At 36.0% G+C, this 13,749-nt stretch overlaps 1 protein-coding gene across 5 annotated transcripts in view; it reads right to left on the bottom strand.

Moving 5' to 3' along the window:
• The window catches only part of LOC102697182 (protein diaphanous homolog 3), a 461,123-nt gene that overhangs the window by 155,638 nt on the left and 291,736 nt on the right, over positions 1–13,749 (bottom strand). For all 5 annotated transcript variants that reach the window (XM_069178992.1, XM_069178995.1, XM_069178996.1 and 2 more), the window contains 3 exons: positions 13,466–13,561; positions 9,197–9,291; positions 5,172–5,273 (listed from right to left, as the gene is read on the bottom strand). In XM_069178992.1, coding sequence (XP_069035093.1) covers positions 5,172–5,273; positions 9,197–9,291; positions 13,466–13,561 — 293 coding nt within the window. The remainder of the gene's footprint in view (positions 1–5,171; positions 5,274–9,196; positions 9,292–13,465; positions 13,562–13,749) is intronic.

The following is a 13,749-nucleotide window of genomic DNA, read 5'->3' as shown; positions in this document are numbered from 1 at the left end:
TGTACACCCAGATTCCCCCATTATTGTTTCAGGTGATTTTAGCCATGCCAATGTGAGCAGATATAAACAGCAGACAGAAGTTGCAACTTAAAAAAAAAGTACACTATATCTTTACTTCTACACCTTCTCCAAGGCATACAGAGTGTTAGTATGAGCCCCTCTTGTCAGATCGTAATGAAGTATTTCTTGTCCCAAGATACAAACCGAGATTGAAAGCAAGTAAACCTACCATAAGAACTGTAAAAGAGCGTTCAGGGATTGTTTATATATCACAGACCACAAATGTTTACAGAGACCTGTGATTTTAAAGAGCTCACAGATACAGTAACTACATATATTCACTTTTGTGAGCATGCATACATTCCTTGCAAATCATTCATTGAATATAACAGTTATAATCCCAGATTCAATGGGGAAATAAAAAAAAAAACAGGGCTCAAGCTTTTCAATGAAGGTGATGATGCTTTAAAGCGCGATAAATATGAATTCCAACATACTGTAAAGAGGGCCAAAGCTGAAATAAAAACACACTAGAAAACAAACTTATCACCAATGACAGCCGAGGTATCTGGTGAGGCCTTTAACTAATTACAGACTACAAGGTGAAACAAACCGCTCCAGATGACGATCCCTTTCCCCCTGACGAGCCGAATAAATTCTACTGTAGGTTTGACAAAAAAAAATAACATGCAGCAGACTGCACCTAGACAGCCAGTGGAGTCCCTCCTGCCACCATTCTTTAATTCAGGAGCATGATGTAATTTTTTCCCACATGCAGAACAGCAGGAAAGCATCTGGGCCCATCCTTGTTTGAAGAACTATACTGAAATCTTGTGCTAATGAGCTTACACCTATTTTTACAGATATTTTCAATCTATCTCTTAAGCTGGCCAAGGTACTGCACTGCTTTAAGATGGCTACAATTATACCAGTACCTAAGATCCACTGCGAGCAGCCTCAAAAACTACAGACCAGTAGCCTTAATAATAAATAACAAAATAACGTTTGTTATTACTTAAGACTTCAAGCGAGCCAATTTCCTGTCTAATGTGCACTTGGACCAATGTTAGTTTGCCTACAGAAGATGATGTGGTCTCCCTGGGGCTCCGCGATACACAGGGTCAGTCAAAATGTTGTCGACAAGTATACATGCCAATTATTTTACTAAAGTTTTGTTTTCTCCTCCACAGATGGAGAAGGATTGTAAGGTAACTAACTGCTAGACACTTTGACAGATTATTACAAATTAATTACATGAGCTACTGTGACAAAAAAGGTTTCAAATGAAACATAAATATGAGAGTTGTCTCTTTATTGACTAGTTCTGCTTTTAATAATACCTCTCAAGCTTTTTAATAAGCTAGCAGAAATGGGTATTAATCAAACTGTGTTGTTGGCTACTGTATTTCCTTTCTGATAGGTGGTGAAGCTGAAGGATACCATCTCAAAGCCTCTCACCCTAAGTGCAAGAGCTCCTCGGGGGTGGTGTTTTAACACCTCTCATTTACTCTCTGTACACAAATTACTATTTCACATTTGCATTCAGTGAAAATGTTCATGTTAGATTGATGATACTACTCTCATAGGGCTATTGTGTTGTTTGGATGCTGTCTATTATTGGCTTTGTTGTATATTTGTATTTTTATTTTTTTTTTAATTTATGAGCTCAACAAACCAAATTCCATGCCACTAGTTGTTAAAGTAATGAAGCATTGAACTTGAACTATAAAAGAAGATCTCTGCAATTACATTTAAGTTATTTCTCTTCTTGTGTTCACACAACAGCCAAGAAAACGTCACTTCTAACTTATGTAAATTTAGTTTATGTAAAGACATGAGGAACAGAAGAATTGTATAACATGTGGAGTAACATATATCTTCCATTTTTTAACCATTTTAATGATCTATTTCACCACACTCAAAGGGATATTCAGAATCCTTTACAGTTTATCTATATATACCTTTCTCTTGATCTGTGCTTTTCTACAACTTAATCCCCGGGTTGTTTTGAGAGATTTCATCTCCTTTACTGAATTCTTGTTTTAAATTAATTACATACAGTGCCTTGCGAAAGTATTCGGCCCCCTTGAACTTTTCAACCTTTTGCCACATTTCAGGCTTCAAACATAAAGATATACATTTTTTATTTTATGTGAAGAATCACCAACAAGTGGGACACAATTGTGAAGTGGAACGAAATCTATTGGATTTTTGAAACTTTTTTAACTAATAAAAAAATGAAAAGTGGGGCGTGCAAAATTATTCGGCCCCCTTGCGTTTATACTTTGTAGAGCCACCTTTTGCTGCGATTACAGCTGCAAGTCGCTTGGGGTATGTCTCTATCAGTTTTGCACATCGAGAGACTGAAATTCTTGCCCATTCTTCCTTGCAAAACAGCTCGAGCTCAGTGAGGTTGGATGGAGAGCGTTTGTGAACAGCAGTTTTCAGCTCTTTCCACAGATTCTCGATTGGATTCAGGTCTGGACTTTGACTTGGCCATTCAAACACCTGGATACGTTTATTTGTGAACCATTCCTTTGTAGATTTTGCTGTATGTTTGGGATCATTGTCTTGTTGGAAGATAAATCTCCGTCCCAGTTTCAGGTCTTTTGCAGACTCCAACAGGTTTTCATCCAGAATGGTCCTGTATTTGGCTGCATCCATCTTCCCCTCAATTTTAACCATCTTCCCTGTCCCTGCTGATGAAAAGCAGGCCCAAACCATGATGCTGCCACCACCATGTTTGACAGTGGGGATGGTGTGTTGAGGGTGATGAGCTGTGTTGGTTTTACGCCAAACATATCGTTTTGCATTGTGGCCAAAAAGTTCGATTTTGGTTTCATCTGACCAGAGCACCTTCTTCCACATGTTTGGGGTGTCTCCCAGGTGGCTTGTGGCAAACTTTAGACGAGACTTTTTATGGATATCTTTGAGAAATGGCTTTCTTCTTGCCACTCTTCCATAAAGGCCAGATTTGTGCAGTGTAAGACTGATTGTTGTCCTATGGACAGACTCTCCCACCTCAGCTGTAGTTCTCTGCAGTTCATCCAGAGTGATCATGGGCCTCATGGCTGCATCTCTGATCAGTCTTCTCCTTGTCTGAGCTGAAAGTTTAGAGGGACGGCCAGGTCTTGGTAGATTTGCAGTGGTCTGATACTCCTTCCATTTCAAGATGATCGCTTGCACAGTGCTCCTTGGGATGTTTGAAGCTTGGGAAATCTTTTTGTATCCAAATCCGGCTTTAAACTTCTCCACAACAGTATTACGGACCTGCCTGGTGTGTTCCTTGGTCTTCATGATGCTCTTGCGCTTTCAACAGAACCTTGAGACTATCACAGAGCAGGTGCATTTATACAGAGACTTGATTACACACAGGTGGATTCTATTTATCACCATCAGTCATTTAGGACAACATTGGATCATTCAGAGATCCTCGCTGAACTTCTGGAGTGAGTTTGCTGCACTGAAAGTAAAGGGGCCGAATAATTTTGCACGCCCCACTTTTCATTTTTTTATTAGTTAAAAAAGTTTCAAAAATCCAATAGATTTCGTTCCACTTCACAATTGTGTCCCACTTGTTGGTGATTCTTCACATAAAATAAAAAATGTATATCTTTATGTTTGAAGCCTGAAATGTGGCAAAAGGTTGAAAAGTTCAAGGGGGCCGAATACTTTCGCAAGGCACTGTAAGTAAGTGATAACAAAGAGACAAGTTAATTTATTCTAAAATAATGTGAATGATTATTACTGCACAGAGTCTTTTCAACTATAAAAATGTGTTGTAAAGCTGTTAATCACAAAAACAATATATCAGGCAGTACAGTTTAAATGGAATGTATGCTTTATTATTTGTAGTGCATTACACTACAGTAGTAGTAAGGTTCCTGTTTCACTCAGTATTACAGTAACTTGCTATAATATATCACAGAGTGAAAAGGATGGGTGTTTGGGCACAAAGTGTTGTGGGTTGTATAGATGTTAAATTGCATTTATGGGCTAGTGACACCCTGATGCAGTGTGAACTTAACCTTTCCTGCACTGATCAAAGGCCTGGCAATTATCATACGATTCAGGGGTAACATCAGGTGTTGCTAAAAAGATTTAACTGTGCCTCTGATTGAGAGGGGAGGGCCCTTAGAATGTTTACACCTGGTCATCTGTGTACATTCATTTCCTGAATGTGCATGGGCAGTTGGCTCCTTCTACACCCAAAGCTTCACTAGTGCACTTCCACCTCCTGGGCAAAGAGTCAAGAACCCTTGTTAAGAAGGCTTAAAAAGCCCCAGGCAAGACTTTTGTAAAAAGGGAGGTTTGCAGGACTGTTTACAGCATTGGACCCAGAGACCAAGGAATTAACACTGAGCAGCCGAGGAAGGCTCTGGCATCATCTCCCCCACACCTCAACCTGACACTGGACTGCATTATTTTAGGACATTTGTTTGGTAACTGGGGTCCAATGGGGAGCTGATGGCTGGTCCAGAATGTGTACCTTTTGTGATGGTTTTGTAAAATGTCGTGGGTAGACAGTGAGACACTTAACTGTTGTGATCACTAGAAAATAAAAAGGGCACGTAAACCATAGCAGTGTATGTTGCTGATCTGTACGTGCACTGGTAATTCTGGGAGATTAACAGAACCTGTGGCTTGGAAAGATGAGTCCTAGATCCCTTTATAATTGATAGATGGTACAGTATAAGCGTCTGCAAAGAACTGTACTTTGTTCAATTCAGTAAATTCAGTAAAACCAATTCAATTCAGTGAAGTACTGAAATGAGGGGTCATGCAATTTGTAACACATGCAAAACAATCTGTTCTAAAGAAATTATGATGAGGCTGAACTGAATTTAACCTATCTAAGAGACTCTTTAGTGCACCTTTGATAATCTGTGTTATGTTAATATAAGAAGGAAATATATTCAACACAAGCCTTTTTCTGAATTTATTTATTTTGTAAAAGTCACAGTGAAGCATGGTTGAGCGATTAGTTCTTAACTAAGAAATAAAATTAGATCAGAAATAAATCTACAAATGTTTCGAATAATTGTTTACTTAAGAAATTAATTAGAAAACAGTTTTATAATTGTGTTAATGATTACATAGAATGAAACGGAGATAAAATGACAAATAGGAAGATATGAGTATAAATTAATGACCTTAAACTAAATACTTACCACCACTCCAAACTGCTCTGGCTCAGAAAGGTTGGCATATTCCTTTTTAAACTTAGCCAAGGCATTTAGTTGCTCCTGCTCAGGCAGATGTTTAACCAGGTTCTGAAGATGAATAACACAGGGAGACGGAATTAGAAACAAGTCTTTTTGGAAAAAAAAATTACAGTCTGCAACAATCATGAGTAATCATTTGATTTATAAAACCACAGATTAGTTTACTAGATGATCTCTTCTCATTTGTAAACTTTTCTTAAACAACTTACATATAAAATATTATATAGTTGTTATATATATTTCTTGATTATTGTTAAGTCACCTTCAGTTGTATGTTTTCTGAATAGAACATTAATCTTCAAGGAAATTAGACATCTTAGAAATACATACTGTATACAATAAATTGCACAGAAGCTAACACATATGCAGCACTAAAAAGTGTACATCCAAGATTACTGATAGGAAACAGTAAAAAATGTTATACAAATATGTAATGCTTAAATACTTAGTGACAATAAACGTGATATAATGTAAAAGAAAATTAAAACAATCATACACTGTGTGCTATGAAATTGCTTTTTGTAATTCTGTATTTTTGTTTGTTCCTCTATTTCTTTTTCTATATGAGGTCAGGATACAAAAAATATATTAATGAAAATGTTTGCTTTCATGTCATTGCTAAAACCTTAGCACGTTACACATAAATGAGAAAAAAAAAAACAAACACAGGTCAAAAACTTTGTGGAAGCCTCTTGCATTAAAAGTTAAGAACAAAATTAACAAAAAACTACATGAGAATTAAGTCTCGTATTTACTTAAATTGGCTGCCTAACACCATAGCAATTACAAGGCTAAATACTGGCTACCAATAATTTATTTATTATTCTAAAAACATATATATATATATCTGTATATTGAGAATCAAAAGATAATTACAAGTAATTGGTGAAAATGTACAAAAAGTAATCCCTTACAAAACTTGTAAGTACTGTATAATAGATTTCTTTTTAAGAACACGTTCCCCAATGTTGCTTATACTACACAAATTCATAAAGATGTTATTTAAAAAAAAAGCTATTTTGCAGCAGATGCACTGATATTATATTGAACATATGGGGCATAGGTAAATTCATTATGATAATTAGCACTTGTCATTAACAGTGTTGATAAACATAAGGTACACTGTAAAGCCACAAGTTAGTAGTATGTAGCCACAAAGCTATATACGCTGTGTGCAATGAATGTTTTGAAACCTGGTTGAATATGCAATCTTGTGGGATTCTGTTGTATTCCTCTTGTACAACCTGGACAAGCATTTGCCTGTTCGTTGTTATCCAATTCCTAGATGTTCAATGGCTCAATGGCAAGGGCACCAAATGACATACTGAAACTTTCACATTTTCATCTAACATGGAAGCCAAAGTTGCACAAGTAGCTTAAAGGTGTGCGCTGTACAGTTAGAACAGCCATAAGAAAGGCAGCATGTGAAGTTTAAGGTCTTGATCAGTATGCATTCAGGGCATCAATTAATATATTTGAACTACTGTAGTAGTCTAGATTCTCTTGCTCAGATGGGCCTTTCCATCGACTAGATTAAAAGGAATACCAGTGATATCACCATCACTGAACACTTCACTACCAGGTAGGCTGATCAGTTTTATCGCCAGTTTGAAGCTCAAAACACCAAGCCTTCCATCTGGTTTCTCTGTGAATCAGGGGCTTTTGTGCTACAACTCATTGAACATGAGTTATAAAGATATAAATCTGCAAAGTAGCTGGCCCAAATGGTGTTTCACCCCAAATTCTCAAAACCTTTGCAGATCACTTAACTCCCTTATTCATAGACATTTTCAACCTGTCACTGTCCCTATCTGTCATACCAACATGCTTCAATTAAACCACCGTGGACAGTGCCACCATCCAAGAAAACCAAGGTGACATGCCTGAATAACTACCATCCAGAGGCACTCACTTCTATGGCTGAGAAGTGCTTGAAAATGACTTACATTAAATATGAAACCTATACCAGGATGCTAATAACTGATTAAAGCTCTACTTCAATACAATTGTTCTCTCCAAACTGAAGTTTAAAGACCTGGGCTTGTGTAACTCCATGTGCAACTGGATACTGGATTTTCTAATGGGCAGAACATATGTGGTAAAGATAAACAACAAAATCTCATCCACACTGTCTCAGAACACTGAAGCCCCTCAAGAATACTCAAGAGTACTCACTGTTTGCTTGGGACAAATACAGAAACAACCATATAATCAAATTTAACACATAACATCACAGTACTTGATCTGATTAGTAATAAAGACTAGTCTACATTCAGCAAGGAGGTAGCAGATCTGATATTGTGGTGTTGTGACAACAACCTAGACCTCAATGTCACCAAGACAAAAGAACTCATTGTAGACTCATTGTAGAGAGGGTCATAATCTGATCAACATCAGTGGAAATTTCGTTGTTTCAGATTCCTTGAATTGCAGATTTCCGACGACCTCACGTTGACTGAATACTGAAATGATTCTGAAAAAGGCACAAAAGGTCCTCCACTTCATGAGGTGTCTGAGGAAACGCAAGATGAGTATGAGAAGACTTGAGTTTTTATCATAGTACCATGGAGAGTGTCCTGGCTGCTGGCATCACAGTATGGTATGACAACACAACCACATGGGACAGAAAGGCCATACAGAGGGCTGATAAAATAAAGCCTATGCCATTATAAAGGATTATAATCACCATGGATACAAACTGATCAAACCTGGCAGGTCTGGCAGGTGGCACTACATTATCAAAACACAGACCTCCAGGTTCAGAAACAGTTTTAATTCCTAAGCGTTATGAGTCTTGAATAGGTAACAAGTAAATGCAAAATGACTGACTACTAGCTCCTACCACTAACTGGCGAATGTTGCATTTTTGTCATGCATAGTAAAAGTTTTTGGTTCTGGATTGTATATTATTTTTTATATAACTATTAGTGTATATACTATACATGGTACTTTGTATTTTATGGTACACTGAAAGATACTGTCTTTGCACTTCTCGTCTACTGCTTTTATTCTTTCTGTTTTCACCTGTCTTTCACCTGTCAAACTTTGAACTTGAACTAGTTTGTTTTATACAACAATTACCACAGTGTTCTACAAATGTGCATCAACAACTCACTGACATCCATCAGGTTGGTCAAAACAAAAGCTTGGTTCATTTTAAATAATAAAACCACAAGAGAAAATATAAATATACAGCCAATGAGGTCCTTGAAAGTGCCCACAGACAAGTGCATATTAAAAAATGCCTGAGACATGTTCAGAGGTCAGGACCTCTAACTGAATAGAAACAAATCTTGTGACCTGTGTTTGATTAGTGCTGTCATTGTCCTCATATCATATTTACTGTTCAGACCTCAGATGCCAACAGACACTGGTCCAAACACATAAATCAACTGAGCACATTTTCTCTTGCTTTAATTTGGTTACACACAAAGGTCTTAAGTCTGTCTCTTTTTTAGAATTCAGACGAGTGGAAATTGCATATTAAGAGGCACTGAAAGGGCTTCTGCAACTTATTTAGGTGAGAAATTTTGATAATAAATTAAACATGATAACATTTTCCTGCTCTGCTCATTTCCCTACTTCACTCAGATTCATAACATGACTAGTATTGTAAACACCTTCTTAGTGTCAAAAATGAGAAATATACATATTAAGCAAATTACAAAATAGTTATCCGTCAAACGTCTAAGCAACAATTCTCATAACTTAAGACACTCATAAAACACTGCAGTTTAAGACTGAGTACAGCAGTGCTTACTAGGCAGATGATAATCACCTATTTCAGAATTTCTCATGATAGCAAACTACCTACAGTACATAGTAAAAAAAATCTGTCACTCCATGTTTTCATGAGCACATTTGTCTTATAATTGAAGATACCATATTTTGTATATGTGAACAAAATTAAAAATTACACTGAAAGAAATCCCTTTTCACCTTGAGAAGCAAAATATTCTGTAGATGAATACCTGTATCATAGGTTCCGTCAGTTGTTCTTCATCCACCTCTAATATCATTTGCTTGATTTCTTCATAAGGCATCCGGAAGGAACCCAAAAAGATTGCTATATAAATATAAATGAGGAGCATGAGATTAATTACAAGAAATGATCTGTTTAATTCCATCGGGTGAATTTTCTTGCATAAGCTGCATTTAAACAGTAGTTGCCTAGATGCACTGTGAAATCATTTTACACCAACATGCACAGAAAATAAGTAATCTTTCTGACTTAAATTAGAGTAGGTATGAGGTTTCAATTTCACATTGAAATAACAAATAATTTACAAATAATCACTGGACACATTATCTCTATAATGATGTTTTAACCCCAGTGTCCATCAGATCTTCTCAAAAATTTTAGGATGACAATAATTAAGAATTACATTATGTTATGAATGAATGGACCTGAGATTCTACGTTTATTATGAAAAAGTGTAGTTTACACTCCAGTTCATTTTTGTCTCCAAATTAAAAAAAATACATATGAAAAGGGGACAGTTCATTTACTTCAAAACAGACAAAAACATTCATAATGCAGTGCAGGCAACAGTCTTGCCAATACAAAGGTATAAACAAATACCTCTTGTGTATTATCAATGTGTTTTTCATGCAAGAGATCTGCATCATTTCCCATTAGGACATTATTCACAGCATTCTAGTTTTCATCTGCATAATTTATTACTTGGACTTAGATGATTAGCCTCATTTTCATTTAATACTGGAAACAAAGGTTACATGCCTTCTTGATAAAACTCTATGAACTGCTTAAATCAGTATCTATTCAAGTATCTTCACAACTGTATTGCTCAAAAGAGGATCATTAATAATTCTAAGCCCTAAATGACCATTTGAGGAGGGACACCTTTGGTCAGGAAACCACCGGGACCACAACACACACATTAAAGTTTACATCACCACTCCAAGGCACAGAGCTTTACAATCCTCTTAAGGCACATTTCACTGCTAGATCTCTGTTCCTATCAAACTTCCTCAGTCTAATGTTTTGTGCAGCTGCTCTGTATAAATGTTGCAATGAGCTTGGAACATGTTTGAGATTAAAATTAAGGGGAAAATACACATCACATACACATTACATACCAAATACAAAACTGTTTAAGATTTTTTGGGAAAATATGCTTCAGTGAAATAAATGAACAAAACTGGAAACTCCATTAAGATTTATGTATTCATTCAGCCATTTGTTATTGTTGTGGGTAAATAAATATTTAAAGAATCAAGAATGTTATCAAAGATTAATGGTTTTCTTCTTTTGTTAAACAATCTTGTGTTTTTATTTAAAAATAAAGGTGACCAGGTAATACCTATGCACCATTATTCCATTTTTACTAATTCTGTTCCCACACATTTAAGTACAACAGGCCCTTTGTAATTGACAAAGCCATGTATCTGAACAGGTGACCATCCGAGAAAAACAGGAAAAAAATGTTAGTTTGTTAATGCAGTGCCCATCCATAAGAAGAGTGGGAAAACCGAACCATGTACAGTAATTTTAGACCATTAAGTGTGATTTGTATTATATTGAAGTTTACTGAAACAATTATTCTAACTACAGGATTAAGTACAGTATACGAGAGTAGTATCCTAGGGAATAGTCAATCTGGATTTAAAAAAGGTAGTTCTTTCCTGCCCAACTTGTTAGAGCTCTTCAAACAAGCAACAACAGAAATAGATACACACAGAGCATATGGTATATTCAGATTTTCAGAAGGCTGTTGATAAAGTGCTTCATAAAAGGCTATTAAATTTCAGGTGGTTGGCATTCATGTAAATGTATGCATGTAGACATTTGGTTAATATAATAATAGAAAACAGAAGTGCAGATATGTGGTGAAAATCAAATCAAAACAAAATCAAATCTGGGTAATACAATTAGTGGATTATCTAAGGAATCTGTGCTTTAGATTCTGGTATAGTTAGGAAAGTAGTTATGTTTGATAAAAGATACCAAATCAGAAGGATTAGTGAACAATGTCAAAGCAATAAAATAATTTTGATTACAAAAAAATATAGATGTTCTGAATCCATACAGAAAACATTAACCAGATGCATTCCCAGGATTTAAAAGAATACCCTGACAGACTGAAAGAACTGAAACATTGCAGTCATAAAAAGACACATAAAAGACCCGATACAAGTATTCAAAATGCTCAAAACATTAAGTCAATACAGTGGACGTTTTCAGTCACAATGCACAGGAGTCAGAGGACAGAAATAAAAACTTTATTGAAGTGCATTTAAATCTGAGAAAAGGAGGCATTTATTTACCCAAAAGGTTGTGGGATTATCTAACTAGCTATGTGGTTAAAGCCGAAGACCTGGCTTCCTTCAACAAAGATCTGCATGAGATCCGTGTACAAATAAAGTACATCAAATGTGCCAGAATGGCTGAATGGCCTGCTCTTGTTAAATTAAATTATATCTGTTTAAGACTTCAGAAATCAGTTATGCAAGTCTGTTAATGTAGGATATTAATTAAAGCCTGATTATACAACTGGTTTACTTTTTATGGACCGATTCCAATGAAACTACATCATTTTTGCAAGTGGCAACCTGAAACAATATTCTAAATAAGGTCTTACATATTCTATCATTTAATGTATCATCCCCTGATTTAAATTCTATGCTTCCATCTATATATCGTAACATATTGTTTGCCTTTTGTTACTGCAGTCCCACATTGTCTATATGTAAATGATCTGTCAACATAAATACCAAAGTCTTTTTCACAAGCAAATTCTTCAAGCTCATTGTTCCCTATTTTGCATCTATATCCATCTATAGACTATGCTTTTGCTATGTATAAATCTTTTCTACACTAATAGTAACCAGCCAGTGTGAATTCTTTTCAAATCATTTGTAATCACTTTTTCTGCTTCTACAATTTTTGTTAATCCTCCTGTTTTGATACTGTCTGCAAACCTGACAACTTACTAACAACACCTGGATGTAGACATTGGATATAAATCAAGGAAAACAGTAGCCCTAGTACAGATCCCTGCAGTACTCTGCTAATACCCAAATAATGGCATTCACCAAAAATTGCTACTCTGATTTCAATCCATTAACCAGTTCTCAGTTCAAACATACATTTCCCAAATTGTAATTCTAATTTTAATTTGCAAATTATTTTATTGCAATTAACTTAGAAACTTTTAATTTAAAATAAAATAGCCTTTTCAAAATAATGTATACAAATTTCATATTGTATGTACAGTCTCAAGTGTTACTGTAATAGAATAAAAAAACACTTAAGCAGAACAACGTTTTTTAAAATCCATGTTGACTGTCCCCTAGCGTCTTATTTTCATATAGATGATCCACTAGTTTAGTCCTAAATATATATATATAAAACAAATATCTCTGAACCTTTTGAGTAGACATAAGTCTTAATCGTACTGTATGTCTTATAAAAAAACTGTGAAATTAAACAGAGGACAAACATTTTCCATATGTAAAAAATGTAAGAGGCCAGCAGCCATATCACCCTGCAACTCACAACTGGCAAAAAAATAAAAAATAAAAATAAAGAAGTCCTCCAAAGTTGGGGGGGTAGAGATGGGTTAAAAAAAACACACAAAAAACCAACTGGCAACCACTGAAGCTAATCACGTGTGTGTCTGGTCAGTACCTGGTTGGGAGAACTCTTGGGAAAAACTAATGTTGCTGCTGGAGGAGGTATTATAGGGGCCAGTAAGGGGCGCTCACCCCTTAGTCTGTGTGGGTCCTAATGGCCCAGTATAGTGATGGGGACACTATACTGTTAAAAGGCGCCGACATTCAGACGAGATGTAAAACCGAGGTCCTGACTGTCTGTCAGGGTGTTTCTCGAAAAGTGTAGGGGTGTTACCCTGGTGTCCTGGATTAATTTCCCCCTGGCCTTTACTATTGATGGCCTCATAATAATCCCCATTTATGAATTTGCTCTTCTCCTCCCCACTGATAGCTGGTGTGTGGTGAGCATACTGGGGCACTATGGCTGCCGTCGCTTCATCCAGGTGGATGCTACACATTGGTGGTGGTGGAGCTTTCAGTGGAGTGTACGGAAAAGCACTATCTAAGGGTAAGGAATTAATTAGACTTTAATAATATCAAAGCCATGTTGATATTTAATCTAAAACTATTTAAAAACATGGCCCTAACCTTACCTAGAGAATATGAATAACTTTACATCAGTTTATCACAAAAGAAAATAAATATGCTGTAAGAGCTTTACTTACATAGGTTCTGAGCTATCTTAGGATCCAAGACTTTGAGCTCTTTAATTCTTTTTTTGATCGTTTTTTTCTCCTCCAGTCCTTCCTCCTCTTTTTTGGCTGCAAAGTAATCACACATTAACAGATATTAATTCCTCACACACCCCAGACCCATATGTTCTTCTTCATTAGCTGGGCAATTACTAGAGAAAAAAAAAAAACATGAGTCATAATACGTCAGTAAAGGTTTTTACTTATGTGTACAGTTCAAGAACAGCAGATGTAATGATTTTTCTTTAGGGGAAAGG

Source organism: Lepisosteus oculatus, chromosome 15, assembly GCF_040954835.1.
Source record: "Lepisosteus oculatus isolate fLepOcu1 chromosome 15, fLepOcu1.hap2, whole genome shotgun sequence".
NCBI lineage: Eukaryota > Metazoa > Chordata > Actinopteri > Semionotiformes > Lepisosteidae > Lepisosteus > Lepisosteus oculatus.
This window is presented reverse-complemented; position numbering and strand designations above follow the sequence as displayed.